This window comes from Rhinolophus sinicus, chromosome 16 (genome assembly GCF_057876585.1).
Source record: "Rhinolophus sinicus isolate RSI-liver-muscle chromosome 16, RSI-T2T, whole genome shotgun sequence".
NCBI lineage: Eukaryota > Metazoa > Chordata > Mammalia > Chiroptera > Rhinolophidae > Rhinolophus > Rhinolophus sinicus.
Window position 1 is genome coordinate 52582312 of NC_142516.1, and position 21270 is coordinate 52603581.

Below are 21270 nucleotides of genomic sequence, written 5' to 3' on the forward strand. Positions count from 1 at the left end.
ATTAGGGCATAGAGCATTCTTGGGTGTGACTCATGATGAGAAGTTCTTTTAATGACCAATTTAAGTTTCTTTATGTCGAGGAACTCTGAGGAGGTTTCCAATGCACCATTTAAAAATACATCTCCTATTATACACACACACCTACTTTCTAAAATAAAAACCAAAGCCATACTGGTGTGTAGTTTTACTTTCTAATTTATGTTGCAGAGTTATATCAAGTTATGTCAAGGTGTTCTGTATTCTTGTAAAAGCTTTTATCAAAAGGGGTGGGGGAAACCTGATGGCAGAATATAAAGTGTCTGGATTCTGAAGGTAAAACCAACATCTGAAATCTTTCTGATGATTTCAGACATTGCTTTGCTTTAAACCTGCGTTTAAAACATACCGGATGTTGATTTAATTCTTGAAGCTTTTCATTTAAAAGGCTGATTTATGGGAAACCGCAGTGGTTAAGTTTCACTTTTGGTTTAATTTACTTTTTTTTTTTTTAAATTCCAAAAGCAGACATCCACATGGAATGGTCAGATAAGAAGAGGAAGCTGTCAGCCGGTCCGGACTCTCCCTCACCCCACCCCACCCCACCCCCCAGGTGGGCGGGGCAAATTCATAATTCGAGCTCACGCACCGCGTTCTCATCGCAGCCACGGGCTCAGCGTCCCCAGTCTCCACGCGAGTCTCTACGCGAGTCTCCCAGCTGCAGGTAGGGAGGGTTCTCTACCCTGGGACTCACCCCCTGGTCGGAATCTCCGGCCGTCTCCCTGGGCACTTGAAAGATGTATACAGTCTGTAGACCCTTTCTTTGAGATGGAGAGAAGAGAAGGGGAAAGGGAAGCTTGATGGTGAACAGGTAAAATGTTTGGCGTTTCTCTAGGCGGGATTCAGTTTTGTTTAATATCACTCTTGTAAATATGTTTGTGCGCGTTCATAAATATGATCCTGAGGTAGGTAGTGGGTGTAGGGGTAAATTTCTAGGCAGGAGGTCGGGACACCTGTGTCCAAATCCGTCTCAGTCACTCACTAGCAGTGTGCTCTGGGTAAGGCAGCATGTCTGCAGCATCTCCTCCAGTCCTTTCTGTGAGACCCAGGATACTGGAACCTGAGTTCATTGCTCTGTCTGCGCTGGGGACCTAAGGGAGTCCTGAAGGAGGAAGAGAGGAACATTAAAAAAAAAAAGTTAAGACATTTCTTAAACACATTGACCTTGGCTTATGTCAAAGTACAATTTGGGGTTGTCTTATATCACAGGGAGTACTTTAAATACTATTGTTCCACCTTGCTTTTTGCACCTAAAATAAATACGTATACATATTGTGGATGATTTTCTATAGATGAAATAGCCTTCTAAAATGTTTATTTATTTTTTTTTTAAATGGCTGTATTCCATGGTGTTGGATAACAAAATAAAATGAATCCCCCGTGCTGGGTATAAAGGTTCTTTACAGTGGTTCACTATCTTAGCCATTCACTGAATATTATTGCACATAAGTCTCAGGTACATTGCTGGTTATTTCCTTCAGGTAAACTCTTAGAAACATAACTACTTAGTCAAAGAGTCTTAATATTTTAAAGGCCTTTTAATGCAAATTGAAAATTGCCTTCCAGAAAGATTGTTGTGCCAGTTCACACTGGCAGTTTTTAAGAACTATGATACTTTGAAGAAAAAAATTAGCCTTTTTCAGAGGAAGAGGATAGGCAGAGGTTACAGTACAGCAATTAGAGTGCAATCTTAAAGGAAACCCCAGAAATACTGGGGGGAATTGAGGCCCCCACGTGGGCAATTGCCATCTATCTCAGGGTCACTGAGGGGAAGGAGTTTGGACACAGGATTTAGTCCGGTTTGATAGTTTAGTAGTGATTTAATAGATCAACCCTCTTAGATCAACCGTCTTGATCTATTAATGGGGAGAGTTTTCAGCTCACTTGCAGATACTTTATCAATCTCTGAGAATATTTTTTTTGAAATCCAATCATAGTTCATATACATTGAGTAAAAATGAAAGGAAACCCTAAACCAGAAGATATCAAGACATTCATTGCTCCTCCTTTTGAGAAACAAAGCTTGAACTCTTTCCCTGTCTTTTCCTCTTATTCTTTCTACCCTTGGGAGATAGACTAGTATGAGTTCCATAGTATTATACTGGGCTCCCCCCAGGGACAAACCTGCTTCCCCATCCTGAATGAACCATCACTTCTTCCCTAGTTCACATTTCCTTGCTCTTTGAATATCTCAGTTCTTGTCTGGGAATTCAGATACACATTGGCAAAATTACTCGTGATCCATGAGTGGATTTAATGCCCCTCTGATTTATTCAACAATTCTTTGTTTGGAGTTAGGAGTTTCTTAAAGTCTCTTCTGCCCAATAATTGTATTTGTGTTTATGATGTCACATTCGTATTTTACAATTGTGTTATATCAATTCTAGCCCAAAGAAAGGACAGCCAGATAGCTGTGGCGGCAGTCTCATTTCAACATTTGTGTTCTCACAGACCTGCAGGCCATCCTTATCCCCATCTACAGTGCAGACAGTAAGGAGAGAAATAAGTATTATGCACCTCACACTAGCAAGAGGATGATGGCTCGTTTAACCCTTTTTGTATATGTACATGAAGGAGTCATACAGGTTGGTAAGAAAACAGTAAAATAGGCCCAAAAAATGATCAGATAATTCACAAAAGAAGTAAAGCAATCAATTCACATGAAAAATTCAAGTTTTAACTTAAAAAAATTTAAGAGTTTTATTAAAATATAGCTAACATATAATACAATATTAATTTCAGGGGTATACTATAGTTATTCAACATTTATATTCACCTAAAGAAGTGATCACCATAATTCCAGCAACCATCTGACACCGTACCACGCTATTAGAATATTATTGACTATATTCCCCGTGCTGTACATTACATCCCCATGACTTAGTTGTTTTATGCCTGGAAATTTGAACCTCTTATTCCCCTCGACTTTCCACCCCTTTTTTAATTTTTCAATTACAGTAGACATTCATTATTATTTTATGTGAATTTCCAGTGTATAGCATAGTCGTTAGACATTTACGTAATTTAAGAAGTGATCCCCCTGACTAGTCTAGTACCCACCTGACACTACATAGTTATTACCATATTATTGACTATATTCCCTATGCTGTACTTTACATCCCCATGACTATTTTGTAAATGCTAATTTGTATTTCTTAATCCCTTCACCTTTTTCACCCTGTCCCCCAACCCACTCCCATTTATCACCCTGATAAATCTAGTACCCATCTGACAGCATATGTATTAACTTATTTTTTTAAGATAATTTCTGGCCTCGCTGATTACTTCTTGTGCTAATAATAGGCAACTGTTTTTTTCAAGTTGTACTTTTTAAGTAAGCAAATTAGAAAAAATGTTTTTAAAACAATATCCAGTGCTGGATAAAGATCCAGTATAACTGGTACCAGTTATCCACATGAATCAAGAACCAGGAAAATGTTCTTTCTCCTTGATCAATAATTCCACTTAGGTAAATCTATCCTGAGGGTCTAGTCTGGGGCCTGGGGCACAGTAGACACTTAACAAATATTTGCTGAATACACAAACACTTTTGACATTTTAAAAATTGTAAACAAACAAAAAAAAATTGGAAACAATCTTATACCTCACAATAGAGGCACTAAGCATTATGGGACCACTAAATAAGATAGTTATGAATATCATGCAGTAAAGTGAAAAATATTTGTCATATTAAATGAAAAAATGGGTATTAAATATATGACAAGTTTATAATTACTTTTTAAAAGATTCATGGGGGAAACGACCGGAAGAAAAATATATACTAACATGCTCACAGTGGTTGCAAGTTTTCTCAGCATTGGTATTATTGACATTTCGGGCCAGAATATGTCTGCTGTGGGGCTTTCCTCTGCATTGTAGGATGTTTAGCAGCATCCCTGGCTTCTACCCAGAAGACAGTAGCAACTTTCCCCTTCACCCCATTTTGACATCCAAAAATGATTCCAGGAATTACCGGGGTTAAAGTGATAGAATAATATGTAGCTTTTCCTTTCTTTTCTCATTTTCTGTAATGTGTTTATTGCTTTAATAATGAAGAAAAACATAAAGATAAACAAATATTATTCTACCTCACTTCAGATGTTTGGGATTTGGTGTTCTTTCCACTATACTACTCTGTCTGCCAAATCCTCTGTGACTTGGCAAGGTAAAATGGTTCATTAAATTTTGTTTTTATGATAATAAAAATAAAACATCCATTCGTTTGAAAATTAGGACACAGGAAAACTCTAAAGGAATCATTTACAATCTCCTCTCCTTTTTTCCTTTTCTTTCTTTTCTCCTGCCCTTTCTTCCTTTTAGAAAACTGCAGAGAGATGAACACCCACCTAGCCTCCCTCTAATTTCACTCCTAGAGATAACCAGTCAGCATCTTGGTATGGATTTTTCTGGACATACATGTTTAAACATACACACAAAATTTTTTTTGACAAAAGTGGATTTCTGCTACATATACTGTTCTGCAGCTTACTTTCTACACCTCTGCAAAATCAATACATATATATGTACTTAATTCTGTCCCTAATGGTATTACATTGTATGAATATACCAAAATTTATTAACCACTTAGATTATCTAGGGTATTCTCAGTTTGGGGCTAATATTAGCAATGCTATCCCTTTACATATATTGTTATGTGTATGTGTTTTTGTTTTTTTGTAGGACATATTTCTAGGAGAGGAAGTGAAAGCTAATATGACATATACTTGTACATTTAAATTTTTCATAGAAATTACCAAATTGCCCTCCAAAAAAAGTTATACAATTTCATAGTCCTACCATTAGTGGATGAGAAAATCCATTTATTCATATCCTCAAAAATGCTAAATATTAGGAATCTTTGTAATTTTGGTCAAGCTAATAAGAGAAAAATGGTATTTCATGTCTTAAATTTATTCCTTTTTTATTGGTTAGATTGAGCAGTCTTTCCTATATTTAGACGTCAGTTGTAGTTCTTATTCTCTGAACTGTGTGTTAGAACCTTTTGCTCATTTTCCTGCTAGGTGTGTGTAGTTTTTTTTTTTTACAGATTTTTAGGAGCTATGTATTAGCAACATTAATCTTTTGCTTTATATATGTGTGTGTAGCATTGATTAGTTGAGCCTTTGTGAGTTTTAAATGTATACAGAGGTCAAACAGACCCTAAGAGGGAAAACTAACTTTCTTCTCAAAGTGCATAAATGTATGTATAACACAAGAGAGAAAATGTTTTATTAAACAGACAGATTGGCTGAAATCAGTAAGTCTTCTTTATTTATTCCCTAATTGAATACAAGCTCCAAGAGAAGAGGGAGTTTTCTTTCCTGTTCACTGCTGTATCCCCAGTGCCTAAAATAGTGCCTGGCACAGAGTCGGTGCTCAGTTGGTGTTTGCTGAGAAAGAATTGGGAGAATTTCAAGCAGGATGACAAAATGAAGACTAGAATCTAGGCAGATACCCCTGGCAGAGTGGCTGTGAGTCATTCACATGTTAGTATGAATTAGTCAAATCCAACTGTTTCTCCTTCTCATTCCCCCTGCTACTAATGGAATCAGCTTATTGCAGGAATAGGATTTATTATCTGGAATAAGTGAAGGATAGAAGAGGAGATTTTTGAAGGATGGTACCTGGAGGAGAGCTGACATGGTTGGAATAGTGATACGGAAGGCTTGAATAGTTAAAGGGTATGATGAAAATATGCAGCTGCTGGAGGGTTGGGGGAGAATTGAGTGAAATGTGTAAGTCAGATTCTCCTTGCTTTGAAATTTTATATAAGGCAGGTTTGAATTTCTAGATGTTAATACTACAGAAAAAACATGAAATAGTTGAGAGGATTTTGGTGCAACATTTTTTTTCTTGACTTCTTTTGAGTGTGCATTACAAGTTTTTCCTCAGGACTTGTAATTAAATTTTTAACTTCTCATCAATAGTAACTTTTTAAAATTTGGTTTTATATGGCTCTGGGATGTTAAGTGACGGTACTGAACTTCTAAATCCCCTGCTGCAGTTCCGTACTTACAAGTCAGTCATTGTCTGGTTATCAGAAGATTGTTTCAATTAGAACTGCCAAGTCCCATAATGTCTGGGTATTCAACTACTGAGTAAAACAGTTTTCTTTTTGTGTTTTCCATAATTAGGTCATTTCAGAAAAATGAGGATATTTAGTGGCTTTACATTCATGACCTACTGTCATTTGCTGAAAGGTAAGACGACAAGCCAATCCTTTTGTTAGGTTCTATATTTAAAATATTTTAACCAGAAGTTAAAAACTAAAATAACTTAAAATGGATGTATATTTTTTAATAAATAAGACGTTGTATTTTTCCTTCTTTATTTCATAAACTCCTATCATTAGACAAAGATATAGGCAATATGGACAAATTGAAAGAAACAAAATGAACCCATTATGCATTTCCCAGGTATAAATACTGAAAATATCTTGGGAAATGACCTATGTGTATACTTTTATTTGTTTGTTTTAAACAAGGGCAGGATCATTCTATCCACTTGAAGAGCGTATTTGAAGGAAGAATGATAGTGTACATGGGAAGTGTCAGGGTAACATGGCACTGCCATCCTCCTGAGACCCTCCCTAAATCTCCATACCCACGTACCTCTGGCCAGACAGCTGATCCAGGGTTTAGGGCAGTAAGAAGATGGGACTACAGTCATGCACTGAATAAAGATGTTTCGGTCAACAATAGACTGTGTATATATCATGGTGGTCCCATCAGATTGTAATGGAGCTGAAACTTTTCTGTTACCTAGTGATGTCGTAGCTATTGTAAAGTCACAGTGCAGCGCATTACTCACGTGTTTGTGGAGATGCTGGTGGAAACAAACCTACTGTGCTGCCAGTTGTATATAAAAGTATAGCACATACAACTGTGGACGTGTATAATACTTGATAACGATGCTAAATGACTATGTCACTGCTTTACATATCTACCATACTATACTTTTTTATCATTATTTTAAAGTGTACTCTTTAAACTTATTTTAAAAGCTTGCTTTTAAACATTATGCCATGTTACGTCTGCCGAAGTCTCATACATGTGCTTATTAAGTCTCTCGACTGCATCCTTTTCTCTTGTGCTTGATTTACTCTCATGTTGTTTTATACAGTAACATGCTATGCAGTTTTGTGGTCTAGGAGCAACAGGCTATACCATCTAGCCTAGGTGTGTAGTAGGCTATACCATCCATGTTTGTATAAACGCTCTCTATGATGTTTGCACAACAACGAAATCACCTAATGATGCATTTCTCGGAATATATCCCCATCATTAAGCGGCACATGACTGTATTGGAGTCTGTCATTCAGACTGTCATGCAGAAGGCAAACAGTTGTCCAGTTAAAGGACATTGTGGGGTTGTCCACATGAAACAAAGTCTTCTGGTTATCCGTACACTGTCACCATATAATATTTCTACAGTGATGTATGTTAATGAATTTAGGGACAAGTTGCTTAGCTGATTTTATTATTCTAACTCAGGGATGAGATATAGTACCCCAAAACATGTTTCAAGCCTACTGGATAAAAGATGTATTTTAGGAAAATAAATCCTTAAACAATTTTCACGTTAGTGACCAGATAAAATGTTTGTAAACCGTGTACTTATTCTGGAAATTTTTTGAGGAATTTTCCACCTTCTGAAGATTCCCACCATCTTTCTTTTCAGCATTTACTATCACAGTTAACAAGGACCTCTATGTGGTAGAGTATGGCAGCAATGTGACCATGGAATGCAGATTCCCAGTAGAAAAGCAATTAGACCTGTCTGCATTAATTGTCTACTGGGAAATGGAGGATAAAAAAATCATTCAATTTGTCAATGGGAAGGAAGACCTGAAGGTTCAGCACAGTAGCTACAGCCAGAGGGCCCAGCTGATGAAAGACCAGCTCTCCTTGGGAAAGGCTGCACTTCAGATCACGGACGTGAACTTGCAGGATGCAGGGGTTTACCGCTGCTTGATCAGCTATGGCGGTGCCGACTACAAGCGGATTACTTTGAAAGTCCATGGTAAGAAGTATTATAGGTAAAAGAGGCTAATATTTATGAAAATTATAACCCATTGAGAACGTTGCCTTCTTGAAAGTCCAGCCTTACTCTCCACAGCAGCAGTCTGCTCGTTCATTCATTCACGCACTCATCCATTTCTTGAGCACCTCGTATTTGATGGTCCCTAGAAACCCAGTACCAAACATGACAGAGCCATGGTCTACTCTATGTTCAGGTTTCCTACAAATAAATTCCTAGTCTTTACTTTTTTATTATTATAAAAGTAATACATGTACTTGCAAATAATTCAGATACTGTGGAAGGGAATAAAATGAAAACAAAAGTGTCCCTCCTCCCTTCACGACCATCTTCTGTGGCACACAAACATAACCAGGTAACCACTATTTATGTGTCCCTTCAGGATTTTTTTTTAAATTCAATTGTTATTTTTTCATTTTATTAGGTCTGCCAGCATTTTCTTTCCTTTGAATCTCTCTATATCAAACCCAAATAAATATATTAAAGACAAACCCCACTGTAAGGTTCACATTCAAAAAGACTTGAAGTCAATCTATGAAGGCAAAAAATAATTATATCAAGTATAGAGCAGACTATTCGTCTTTAGCGATGGTATAAACTATGCTCACTGGGCATACATTCATCTTGAAAATCTATACCAATGTTATCTTGGAATGTTAAAGAGGAACTGTGAGTGTCAAATTCCTGGGTACTGACCTACAACTATGTCATCAGGTCACCGGGGTTCAAAGTTTTGAGTGGCAACTAGCTAAGTAAAGGAAAACACCGTAGCTGACCACCTCTGCTTTCACTCTTAAGATTCCTAGAATTGAGAGCTGAAGGATCCCAGGCAAGAGCTGCTAATCCAAACTCCCAAAGAACAGAAATCCCCAAAGAGTGTTCTGCTCACGTACTTCTGACAGTGACACCCCTGTCGTTCGGATCCCCCTTCCATAGCCTATTGAAATTAATTCCTGATGTTGAGTTGAGATCTGCCCTCTCTTCTTATAGTTTTGAAATTATCTGCCTGCTTCTTTTCTTCAGGTGATGACCTTTTAATATGTGACTAGAATTAAATCCTCATCCCTGGTCTTTCCAATCCTGGACTAATTACCATCAATCTGAAGGGCGATAATATAAGCATAAAAAGTTTACATCTATCATAAAGAGATAACTGATCATTATACACTCAAAATCAAAATTATATAGGAATTAGGAGAAATGCTTTTATTTTTATGGTATATTAGTGGGTTTATGATTCTGGCTCATTAATGCTATTGTTGTCAAGAAAATGTCACTTCTGTTGTGAAGTAGATTTAATTTTAATTATATTTTATCGTATGCTTCTCCAGAACAGTGATATTCATGGATAGTGGGATCCCAAGTTGAGATTTTCAAATTTCTGCAGTCCATCTTCAAATATCAGTCACCTGCTAAATTTCAAGGCATGAGAGAATTATCTAGACTTACCCCTATAAACAGCCAGCATTGCTGGATCTTGAGTGGCAAGGAAAAGCATAAGCCTGGCAGTCAGGTAGAAGGAAGTATAGGGTGTAAGTTTCTGCTTCCAGAAAAGGTCTCTCATTAGCCTGTTGGAAGTATGCAGAGAGTGGGTCAGCTGTCCCTGTAAGTGAGGAAATGTGTTCTTCCAGGTCATCTGGGTTTTGTAATGTCCTTTGTGGAATTGTAATTTCTTTTCCTATGGTGTGACATATTAGGAAGTCTCTGGCTCTGAATGGTTATTCCAAGGAGGGGTTCCTGATGGAACAAAGCAGATAACCAACATCTGATTTGTTTGAGTATTCCATTTTGTATTGTAAGTTGCTAAATTGGCATCCTAGTCCCAATCCATCTTGTTGTCATTTGCCTATAGTGGTCATAGGCGTTGAATTGAGCTGCACTGAGGCAGTGAGCTATTCATCTCAAGGAAGTAGAATTTCTGAGTCATCTCCATATGCAAATGATTTCACAGTAACATTGACAGGCTTCTCTTCCCATCACTGTAAACATGTGGTAACATAGCTTCCCCACAGGGAGTTTACTCACCATGGGATTTTAAAGGTGAAACATTTCAAAACTGAAATTTGGAAGAATTTAGTTTTGGATTAACTCAATTATTATCATCTCTTTGGGTATTACTATACCGTTCATAATTTTTAGCTTAAATACCAGACTGTCAGGCATCTGACTTTCAATTGAAAATGTTGTTTTTCCTTAATTGTTGAACCTAATAGCAGGGAAAATGAAGTGCCTCCTTATACTTTCAAGACCTTAAGTGGGATTAGGCAACTGAAAGAACAAATATTGCAGTTAACTTGATAAAGCTAATTTGTTCATGTGGACCAAGGATTAACTGCTCTCATTCCCCACCAACCCCATCTCTCCCCCAGATTTACCAACCAGCTCTGTTTAAGTTTTCTCTATAGCTTTTAAACCCATCTAATATATCATGCAATGTATCATATAAATGTACCTATCTATTTTGTTTATCAACTCTTTCCTCCTAGAATATATGCTCCACAAATGCAAGGATTTAGTTAGTTTTATTCATTTCTGTATCCCTAGGACTTGGCATATGAGTAGTAGTGTGACAAGAGCACACAAAAAATACTTGTTGAATGAATGAGTGACATATTCCCTCAAATAAGATAAGCCTAAACATTTTGAAACATGAACAGGTTTGGATATGTGAAAATATATTTCCAAGACTGCTCATCAGGAACTGCCAGTACTTTCTAATGAGTGCACTTAAGTGGTAGTCGTAAGAAGAGGAGGCGGAGCAGCTCTGGTAGTAATAGTAATAATAACTAACATTTAGATAGTATTTATGAGGTGCCAGGCACTGTCCTGAACACTTTGCCTATATTAACTCATTTAATCCTCAAGTGATTCTATGGAGTAGGGTCTTCATCACGTCTAAGAGGCATGTTTTTCACACTTTGTATCTCTGAAATCTGAGGGTGTCTGTCAATAGATAGCATCTTAGAGTCAATGATATGTGATGTTATTCTTATCTTATGGATGAGGAAGCTGAGTTCCAGAGAAATTAAGTAATTTGACCAAGTTCACTCAGTGGTTAAGGGGCACAGCCAGGTTCTAAACTTAAGCAATCTGGCTCTGAAGTCTCTGTGCTTCACAACCAGGTTTTACTGCCTGTATTTGTACTTTTGGAGTGTGTGTTGAAATATATTGACTTCAAAACTGCGGTGAACTTTTCTTGGTCTTGATGTGACCATTGCATTAGCCCATGTGTGCTCTAGATCTAGTAAACCAGGAGCCAGCAAATGTTTTTGATTACCTATCCCATCAATAAAACATGTTAAACTAACGTGTGTGTGTAGTTATGAAGAATATACTTGTGCTGATATATAGGTTATATCATAAGAAATTGATGTTTTTAAAAGGCAAAAGAAATTGAACATCACCAGTTTCATATGGTTCAAGCTAATACATTATACATTATGTAAGTGTACAAAAATAGAAATTTAAATGTATGAAGTAAAATTTAATACGTAATATTTTCAATTTCTTGCTAATTATGATGCTTCGTTATCATTAGCTAATATTTTTGGGTATAATAGACCTTAGGTGAAATTCATCATTAACAAAGATAGATGGTCTTAATCTTTTAACCAACGCTTTGTCAGGTTCAATTAGTTACTTACTGTTTTAACATCACAAAATTGTGTTTGAAAGTGTCTGTGCTGGCATTTCCTTTTGGTTTGTGCTTGAATTATTAGTATTATCTTCAACCCTCAGTTTCTTTGTAGGAAACTTTTTAATTAGTTGTTTATTTTTTAAACAGGTTAGTTTAGTTAAACTTAGATGAGAGAATCTGAAAATCTATAATAAGCCCAAATGAGTCACTATCCTTCCTTGGGTAATTATAAATCTCCCCCCTTTCCACAAGACCCTTGTGTGGCACACAAAGTGAGGCCGTGTCAATCAGTAAAGCTTATTAAGTTTATGTTGTTTCTTAATTGTTATGATAAAAATACATATAAGTGAAAGTTCTAATATTTTCTTCCTATACCCCAATACATGTGCCCCACTTTAGAGAGTAATATAATGGATATTTAATCAACAAGTGGAATGAATCTGCTCATTTATTGGGCCCTTAAAGTTGCACCACATTTATACATGTGCCAAGGCATGAAACAAGATTCTCCTTTATTTTTATACCATTAAAAATGATAATAGAAGAGTAAACAAGCAAATATTTTACATTTAACATTTTATCATTAACTGTGATTTTAGGCTTGAAATTTTAATTGCCCAGAAATCAAGCTATGTGCTATAGACCCTGTTATGACAAATACTATTTCATGAAGTATAATCAGTGGATTCATTTTTTAAAAAATGATTCTTACATAACAGATACAAGATTGAGGATTCAAGCACTGATGAGAACCATTATGTATGTGTTTTCAGGTGTGATTATGTTGATTTCCATTGTTACGTTTCCATTGATTGTGTTTCCATTGTTAGTTTTACTGATAGAAGAGCACAAAAATATCACATCATTTCAGTTTTGTTTGTTCCTGGCTGTTTTGTATTAAATCTCTGTGAATATATGACTGTATCATATCACAAAGCCATTGTTATGACTTTGGTAAAGGAATGCAGAGTTAAGTCTCTAGGTGGACCACTACACTAAAGTACGAGGAGTGAAATAAAGATTATACCAACAGAATAGTAACATGCTAATATACTTGTAATGAATAAAGATCTTAGGTGATGTAAATGCATTAAATAATAGTACACTGGGTATGTTAATCCTTAATTGTTCCCAAACCAATGATCTAAAATTTAATCAAACTTTCTTCCTTGTATGTAATAACTGTTTAAATGATTTATTATAATAGCCAGCATGAAAGGTTTTGAAAATGAGTATTATAATGTGGTATTCTGGATGAGATCCTAGAACAACAACAAAAAGGACAGTAGGGAAAAACTAATAAAATGGAACAAAGTGTGAAGTATGTACCATAGTAACGTATGATGTTAACAATGGGAGATACTGGGTGAGAGGTATGATAGATCTCTGTACTATCTTTGCAACTTTTCTATAAATCTAAAACTATTTTAAAATAACAAATATATTTCAACTTTAAAAAGTTTCATCCAGGAACATGTACCAATTTTCACAATGATCATTCTATTTTCATACTTAATTTGTGATCAGTGACCTAAAGTTGAAAAAGTGAATGGCACATCAAAATTGGATTTTCTATTTATTAAGTAGTCTAAGAAAACAGTGCTGGCCAGCTGGAGAAATTCATGTTTATAAAGGCAGCATTACAACAACAAAAAGTAAATATCCAGGAATACATTTAAGAAGAAATACGCCCTATGTAAAAATTATAAAACTTTACCAAGAAACATGAAAACTTGAGTAAATGGACAAACATGTTTTGTATTTGGATAGAATGACTACTCAATTAAAGATGACAATTCTTTTTAAATTTATCTATTTGAGCCCATTAAAATAGCAATATGATACATATAGCAAGATAATTGTTCCTATAAGCCCAAACTTGGCCTTATGAATAGAAGAGTTGAGGCAAAACTAACAGGGATTCCCCACTGCTGAGACATCTGAGCACTGAGCTTATTTCTATGAAAACCAGCCTGAATTGATAGTCTTTCTAATACAGACAACACCAAACCACACATCTAGTTCTGTGCTAAGTGAAAGCCCTGACTTCTTTTTGCTCCTGACCTAGCCCGATATCACAAAATCAACCAGAAAATTTCTGTGGATCCAGTCACCTCTGAACATGAACTAACATGTCAGGCTGAGGGTTACCCTGAGGCTGAAGTCATCTGGACAAGCAGAGACCACCAACAACTGAGTGGCAAAACCACCATCACCAATTCCAAGAGAAAGGAGAAGCTTCTGAATGTAACCAGCACACTTAGAATCAACACAACAGCTAACGAGATTTTCTACTGCACTTTTCGGGGATCAAGTCCTGAAGAAAACAGTACAGCTGAGTTGGTCATCCCAGGTGATATTCTGAACGTGTCAATTACAATGTGCCCAAAGCTATTACCAGGCACCTAGCATGATGCCTGCTTATAATCATTCATTGTTTGTTGCATGCATGCATGCATGCATGCATGAATGAATGAATGAATGAATGAATGAATGAATGAATGAATAGCACTATATTTACAAAATGCATCCTGCTCCCTCACCTCCATTCATCCAAGTCATATTGCTATTTAATAAAGATTCAGCAAATATTTATTGAATATGGCCAATGTGCCAGGCATTGGAGGCTTATAGAAGAGTAAGACAGTTCATACTCTCCAGGAAACAGATCAGGAAACAGGAAATGCTCTTGTGGCTGGGGGACTTAGGGGAGCACCTGAGAGGAAAACTCAACTCAGGCCATGTTTCAGGGATCCAAAGCTGAGCACATAGAGCTGCTCCTTTCTTTCCAGGCTTTCTATGGCAGGGAGCAAATGGAATGTACTTTTCTATCTTATTCCAAATGGGAGAGATCCTTCCTCTCCATCTGCCTCCCCCAAGGTAGTCTGTGACATTCCAGCTCAAGGCAATCTGCTTAGTGTGTAGGACATAGGCTGTATGTCCGTGGGCAAGTTACTTAGCTTCTGCATGCTTCACTTTCCGATATGGTTATAACCTGTCGAGCTATGTTGTCACAGGGATAAACGAGGCACAAAGTATGACAACAACTTGAGACTCTTGGCCCGTGCAGATTCAACTATTTTTTTTTTTTTTTTTGGTCTCCCTGCCCTACAGAAGTGAGGAAAGCGGGTAAGGCAGGATACAGTCTGATGAAAGGCTCAGACCTTTAGAGAAAGTGTGGTGGGAGAGCATGATGTTAATAGAAAACCAGAGGTGTTCTGACAAGCGCTTCTCACCGCCCCTCCCCCACTAGATGTGGGCAGTAAAGCTTCAGATACTTCAGAGAAAACAACTGAAAAATTCGGTAGGAAAGTCAAGTGATAGGAAAATAAAATCCAGAATGGTACTGTGAACAAAAAGAACAAAAAAGTTCAGATAATGAGAGATGCTGTTACTGGGATAGCAGTAGAAACTGCATTAGTGGGTTCCTGCCAGTTAAAAGCTGTTTTATGACAATTTATTTGTGGGAAGACCTGGGATAACTCACCAACCGCTTGGAGTCTGTTTCCTCATCTGTAACCTGGGGATTTTCTTTTAATACCTGACACACCTAACTCATAAGCTTATTTTGACACTCAAATAAAATAGATATGAACAGGCTTTATAAACTGTAAGCTGCTAAACAAAGGCTGGCTGCTTTAAAGCTTGACCCAGGTAGTCAAGGATCACGACTAATGGTGGGAAGTGGGAATTATCATTCTCTGAGCACCATTTGCCATGGGACCCCTTTTCCTTCTTTCATGGGCCCCCAGACAGAGCTTGGGAGATTGGTGAGAGGTACCAATGATTAGATGTCCCAAGATGTTCAGATTTTGGAGAAAGAAAAGATAACAAACATTGGTCCCTGATCATGACCACAGACATAAAGAGGTAGGAGTTCTTTGGCAGTGCTAGCTAGTTCATGTTCCATCTTTGCCATGTGCAGTTAGCTTCTGTATTAAAGAATGCAAGACAAAGTGAAATAATCAAGGCCACCATTTAGTACTGAGCAACCGTTCCCTGTAGTCCTATGCTAAGCACTCTGCACACATTAGCCTCACAAAAGTTATCATTTCCATTTTGTAGGCTGGTTAAAGGACCTGTCAGAGATATCAAAGCTAGTGAGTGGCAGCAGAATTTAACCCCAGATCCATTTAGCCAAAGCCTGGGCTTCTTCCACTTTTCCAAGCTGCTCCCATTTTCATATCAGAAGTAGCTCACCATTCCAGCCACTCATTGGCCAGGAACTTTGGGTATTTAAGGAAATTAACCTAAAGCTAACCTAAATTAAACTTCAAGGATGATTATTCTCTTGACCCCTTCTCATCAAAATGTTATCTTTAGTTTCTTTTTGTTGTATTCTTTGTTTAGAACGACCTACAGCTCCAGCAAACACAAGGACTCGCTTGGCAATTGTGGGAGCCGTCCCGTTGTTATTTGTAGCCCTGACAGTCATCTTCTGCCTAAAAAGAGATGGTATTTCCTTTATTGCAATGATCTCAGGGGTGTGGGGGGATGAATGGGGGTGCTACTGTTGTTCCAATGGCACTTAGTAGGCAAAGCCAAGGATGCGAAATCTGCTGTAAGGTGCAGGGCAGTCCCAAGTAACGGGGAATTGTCCCACCCACAATGCTAGCCGTGCCCCCACCAGGAAACACTGATTTATAGAATATTGCCTTCCTAGTAGCCATCCCTTTCAGGGCCAATTTTCAATTATGCAAAGTAGGTGCTAGCGATGCCATCGTGTGAACCTGTGGATCACCTCTTCCTCCCGTCCTGCTCATCTTGCTATTCAGCAGCATCGCCTACATTGGAGGGCAACGGTGAACACGGTCGTAGCATTTCTGAGGGGGTGAGAGTTGGATCGTACCTGCAGGGGAACCTGACTTGCCTTTGCAAGGTGGCATAAAGACATGGCATTGTTTAGTAGCAATTATAGTGAAGCTGAGCAGGATTGCTGGGTGAAGACCCGTGTGTACAGGACGGGATGGGAGAACAAGTATGTAAACAGGTTGAAAAAGACCAAGTATGATACAGGTTCTTTCCATTTTACAAATAATCACAGACTTACAGAAGAGAGAAAGCTAAAATGCCTGTTAGTTTTGGTTGAATTTGAGTCTTGCAGTTAGTTGCACTGTTACATTGAGCTGGTTTCTGGGCACCGTAAGTTATACAAATAGTTCATTCTGTAGAGCTGTGATACTTTTACCATAGAGTAGTTCGCAAGATTTCTGGCTGAGGGTGTTATGTAGTTTTCTAAATCTATTTACTTGCGGCAACAATTAAAATATAGGAAAATGAGTCTATTCAAATAATTTCCTCCCATTTTAAGATGATTCAGAGTAAACAGTTCTCCAGTACTTTGAGAAGTATACCAAGGGAAGATTCACATAGAGCTATCTGATGCCAAAAGGGAAGTGGAAAATGGAAGGGAATTCCAGTAGTCGTTAAGAAATTCCCCACAACCCCTTAAGAGGGTAGGTGGATGTGGGAAAGGAGTGTAACTGAGGGAGTGAAGGCTGCTGTTTCTATAGACTAAAAACAGAACAGAGACAGTTAACCAGAATATAATTGATTTTCAGTGATAGGAAGATCCGGAGATAGAGTTGATTTGTTCAAGGAAGTCATGGTTGCCAACTTGCAGTTTGAATATTCCTTTTGAAAAATAATTAGTTGGCATTAGAAATGACTAGAAAATCAAGGCATAATAAATAACCTCAGAATATGGTCCATCTCTGAAGGAAGGATAGAAAATAAAAGTGTATACTCCTAAAGAAAATCTGGGAGTGAAAGCATGTGCCCTCAACTGTTGACTTAACCCCAGGGGTTGGGACCCAAGGAATAAGAAGTCTACCAGATTTCCTTGGGGATTAAAACAGTTTAAACTGGAATTTAAACTTAAGTCACTGTGTGGGACACAGAATTGTGTTTTGTGGAAATAAAAATGATTTTTCTTTTTCAAGTGAGAATGATGGATGTGGAAACATGTGGCACTCAAGACATTAATTTGAAGAAACAAAATGGTAAGATTATTAGCAGGGATCGGGAAGTTGAAGGAAAGGGAAACAAAAAGTTAAAGTAATAACAAGGAGAAATTTACCAGCCATAATCCGCCCTCCCTCCTCTTAAAGAATGCTGGCTGTTATAACTGCTGGCTTTTTGCCTCACAACTCTCATATAAGAATTCCTGAGAAGATTTAGGGATGGCCCTGGAGAGGAAAGAATGATGAGCAGCTTTGTATGTGTTTTGGGGGTGGAAGGGCTGGAGATGGACAGGAGGCAGGTTCTCTCTGCTAGGTTTCTATTGCTCGGCTACCTAACTTCTCCTGCAACGGGACCAAGTTGACTTATGTGGATGGGAGATGATAGCTAGCTAGATAATAGATGATGGATGGATGGATGGAAGGATGGATGGATGGATGGATAGATAGATGGGTAGATAGAGAGAAAGAGAGAGAGAGAGAGAGAGAGAGAGAGAGAGAGAGAGAGAGAGAGAGAAGTTTTGTGTCAGGCACTGTGTTAACTGCTTCATGTGTGCTACCTCATTTAATTCCCACACCCCCGCAAGTCAAAGAGAGAAATACTAGGATTATCCTCCTTTATAGTAGAGAAAACAGGGCCAAGAAGACAATGTAAATTGCCCCAAAACACACAGCTGGTAAGTGATAAAAATCAGGCTTTGAGGCCCACCAGCTTGACCAGAGAACCTTACTCTTAACCTATCTGCTTAATTCCATTTTGCCACAAATGTCTATGTTTATAAAAGGTCAGAACCACCTTACCCATCTGATTGAATTAAAAAGAAATTTATATGAAGGTGTAATTCTTTTTAATGTAGTTAGAAACCAAACTTCACAAGAAATCCAAGTTTAATGTAGCCTAATTAGCTTGGACAAGTTCAGGCAGGGTTCATTTTGTGGTCCGTAGACTCCTTTGTGTTGTTATAAAGCTAATGAGTGAATGTTGTGTGAATCAGGCTAGGCTGAGCAACCATCCCAGTTTGCCCAGGACTCGGGGGTTTCTCAGGACACGTTTAACACTAGGACAGTCCTGGAGAAACCAGGATGGTTGGTCACCCTTTATTATGTAAAGATAATTGGGCAAAAATATAATCTGCCTCTTTATATTCTTGCATATTTATTAAATCATCTAGCAAATATCAAATATTTCCCATTATTACTCTCCAGATACACAATTTGAGGAAACGTAATCCAGCATCAAAATTGCTGATCTTAAAGCAGGGATTCTCAGCCTGTGGCTTGAGTTCGTCAGGGCTAATCATGACCAGAGGGACACAACCGGCCGGGCCGGTGGGCTGCAGATGATGTAAGACCGAAAATGCCCAAGCACTGAAAATGGAAGCTGGGAAAGCAGAAGAGGAGAACAAAGCACGAGGGAGTAATTACAGAAAGGATAGCCTGGAAGGAATCCTTGGTACCTCAAAATGACTGGGAGACCCATCGGTGCATATGAAAAGGAGAAAGGACACTTCTGAATGACGAGTGTCCATGCAAATTGTCCACCACTCATCCTAGGAAAACAAGTCGAGATTCCCTGATTTAATGGTCGGTTCCTGCAAAAGTGCCCTTTGCCTTCACTCTATGTCTCGATTTGTCTTCTGCGTCATTGGCAGTTCCTGTGTTGCAATAGTATTTAAGTATGAGTTATTTCTATTTATTTTAAATCTGTGGGATCTTGTCATGTGACTGTGTTTATAAATGATTTCTTTTGAAGATATATTATAGAAGTTAAAATTTTGTCACCAAACTAAATTTACTGCTTAATGTCGTGTGTGTCCAGTAAAATGTATAATATTTGAAAGGTGCTTTGTATCCTCTATAAGTATTGGTACATAGGAAGCATACAGAACAAATCGTTGATGTGTATATTTAACTCACTGATATACCTCACTGATACTTTGGATGACTTGAATAATCTTATACTCAGACCTTAAATGTCTCAATAATCTTATTCTCAGACCTCAAGGTAAAATATGTTACGTAGTATCTGTTGCATTTAAATATCAGCTTTACAACTATGTGGTATCCTATATACATAATCTCATTTAATCCTGTAACAACTGTGTTGTGGTAAACTCTATGATTATACAGTTGAGGGAGTAGAGAGAGATAAAATAACTTGCCCAAGCCAGTAAATAGCAGATCTCAGATTTCTGGGACTGTCACTCACTGTCCTTTTAGAATACAATTTATAGTTGTGTTTTACTTTAAGAAATTCATTCATTCAGCAAACATTTAAGAAATGCCTTTGCATGTCAATCCCTGTGCCAGGTTCTCTATGGTACATTGGGTCAACTGAGTCCTACAGGGTAACTTTATTACTAATTCTGTATGACAGAATCATATCTGGAACTTTTTTCTTTCTGTTTTCTCTTGAGTAGAAACTTTACTTTGATGTTGCACTTACAAAATTTCATGTTCTTTCGGAAATTCCGATAGAGGATCTTGTCCCTAGATTCTCATCCGTACCGGTAAAGGCACATGATCTGTGCTTAACCCCATGAGTCTTGCCGGTTCTCATCGCTGCACTGACCTCTTAACGTGCTGCTTTCCAAAGGCATTGAGATTCTGATGCCCTCTCAGGAGCTCCCAGAGTATTCCTTCCCTCTTAGCTATTTCCCTGGATTGATGACAAGGAAAACCTTCTTGGCTTTGCCACATGTCAAGGCTGAAGAAACAGAATCTCCAACAGAATGTCTTCTGTTGTCTTTTTGCACATGCTCCTTTGGACAGTGACCCCTGTTTGTGTGGAGTACAAGCGAGGGTTTTGGCTGAGCCAGACATATGAGTACATGCCACTCCATTCCTAAGTCTTAATGCCTTTTCATGGTGTTGGATTTATAAGGCACATTATCCCTTTGTTTTATGTTTCATTGTAAATGGCATAGGCAGAGATGATATCTAATTTTGCATTTGGTTGTCACTGTTTACACCTGCATTAATTTAATAAAATATTCTTATTTATTTGGTTTCCAGTGTACCAGCATGTCCATTTTCTTGTTTTCTACATATTTTATAAAACCACTCCCCGGTTAACATCCCAGTGGAGACAGTGACTTGAAAGATCTGCAGCCACCTTCCTAGTTCTTTTCTTTCCATAGCTTCTGTGTTTACACAGCACACCCTTGAATCCTGCATGATGAAAAATAGCAAAAGAATTATTTTTTTAAAGAGCGTGTTGAAAAATTTTATTCTCTCTCGCTCGATAGCTTCTTTTAAGGCCCGTGTCAAAAAGAAGAGTCAAAATCGTGTCCTCCTTGTTGAAGATCTGAGGGAGGGAGGGAAGGTAGAGGAGAAGGAGTGGTCAGGAGACCTGTGGGAAACAGAGGGGCTTTCCTTTATGAGAGTACTCTTCTCAGATCAGTAAACATGGATGTGTAAGCCAGTGCATATGAAGCTGGATGTATTCCAATCTTTAGTTTCTGAAAAGGAAGTGAGAAACCTAGAATGAAGCTAAGCTGAGGATTGAGGCCAGGTACTGGATGGGACCATAAGAGGACTTATAGTTTTAAAACAAAATGACAATACTTGTCTTTCAAGGACGTGTAAAACTTTTGA

The 21270-nt window shown here is 37.8% G+C and overlaps 1 protein-coding gene across 3 annotated transcripts; it reads left to right on the top strand.

Moving 5' to 3' along the window:
* Nucleotides 1-520: 520 nt before the first annotated feature.
* On the top strand, nucleotides 521-20692 carry CD274 (CD274 molecule). Of its 3 annotated transcripts, none has more exons than XM_019727165.3 (7): nucleotides 525-700; nucleotides 6171-6236; nucleotides 7717-8058; nucleotides 13782-14066; nucleotides 16064-16168; nucleotides 17656-17715; nucleotides 18880-20692. In XM_019727165.3, exons 2-7 carry the CDS (start codon nucleotides 6185-6187, stop codon nucleotides 18900-18902), a joined length of 867 nt encoding a protein of 288 aa, XP_019582724.1. In that variant the 5' UTR covers nucleotides 525-700; nucleotides 6171-6184; the 3' UTR covers nucleotides 18903-20692. The 3 variants fall into 3 exon arrangements, with proteins under 3 accessions (XP_074186562.2, XP_019582724.1, XP_019582725.1); XM_019727166.3 differs by having other exon boundaries at nucleotides 661-847; XM_074330461.2 differs by lacking the exon at nucleotides 18880-20692 and having other exon boundaries at nucleotides 521-700; nucleotides 17656-17901.
* The last annotated feature ends 578 nt before the right edge of the window (nucleotides 20693-21270 follow it).

Bases quoted from the DNA above. Each gene is read 5' to 3' on its own strand.
- CD274 (XM_074330461.2), top strand. From the start codon at position 6,185: ATGAGGATATTTAGTGGCTTTACATTCATGACCTACTGTCATTTGCTG. The intron at 8,059-13,781 runs GTAAGAAGTATT...CTCCTGACCTAG, and splicing joins GATTACTTTGAAAGTCCATG to CCCGATATCACAAAATCAAC. The intron at 16,169-17,655 runs GTATTTCCTTTA...TTCTTTTTCAAG, and splicing joins CTTCTGCCTAAAAAGAGATG to TGAGAATGATGGATGTGGAA.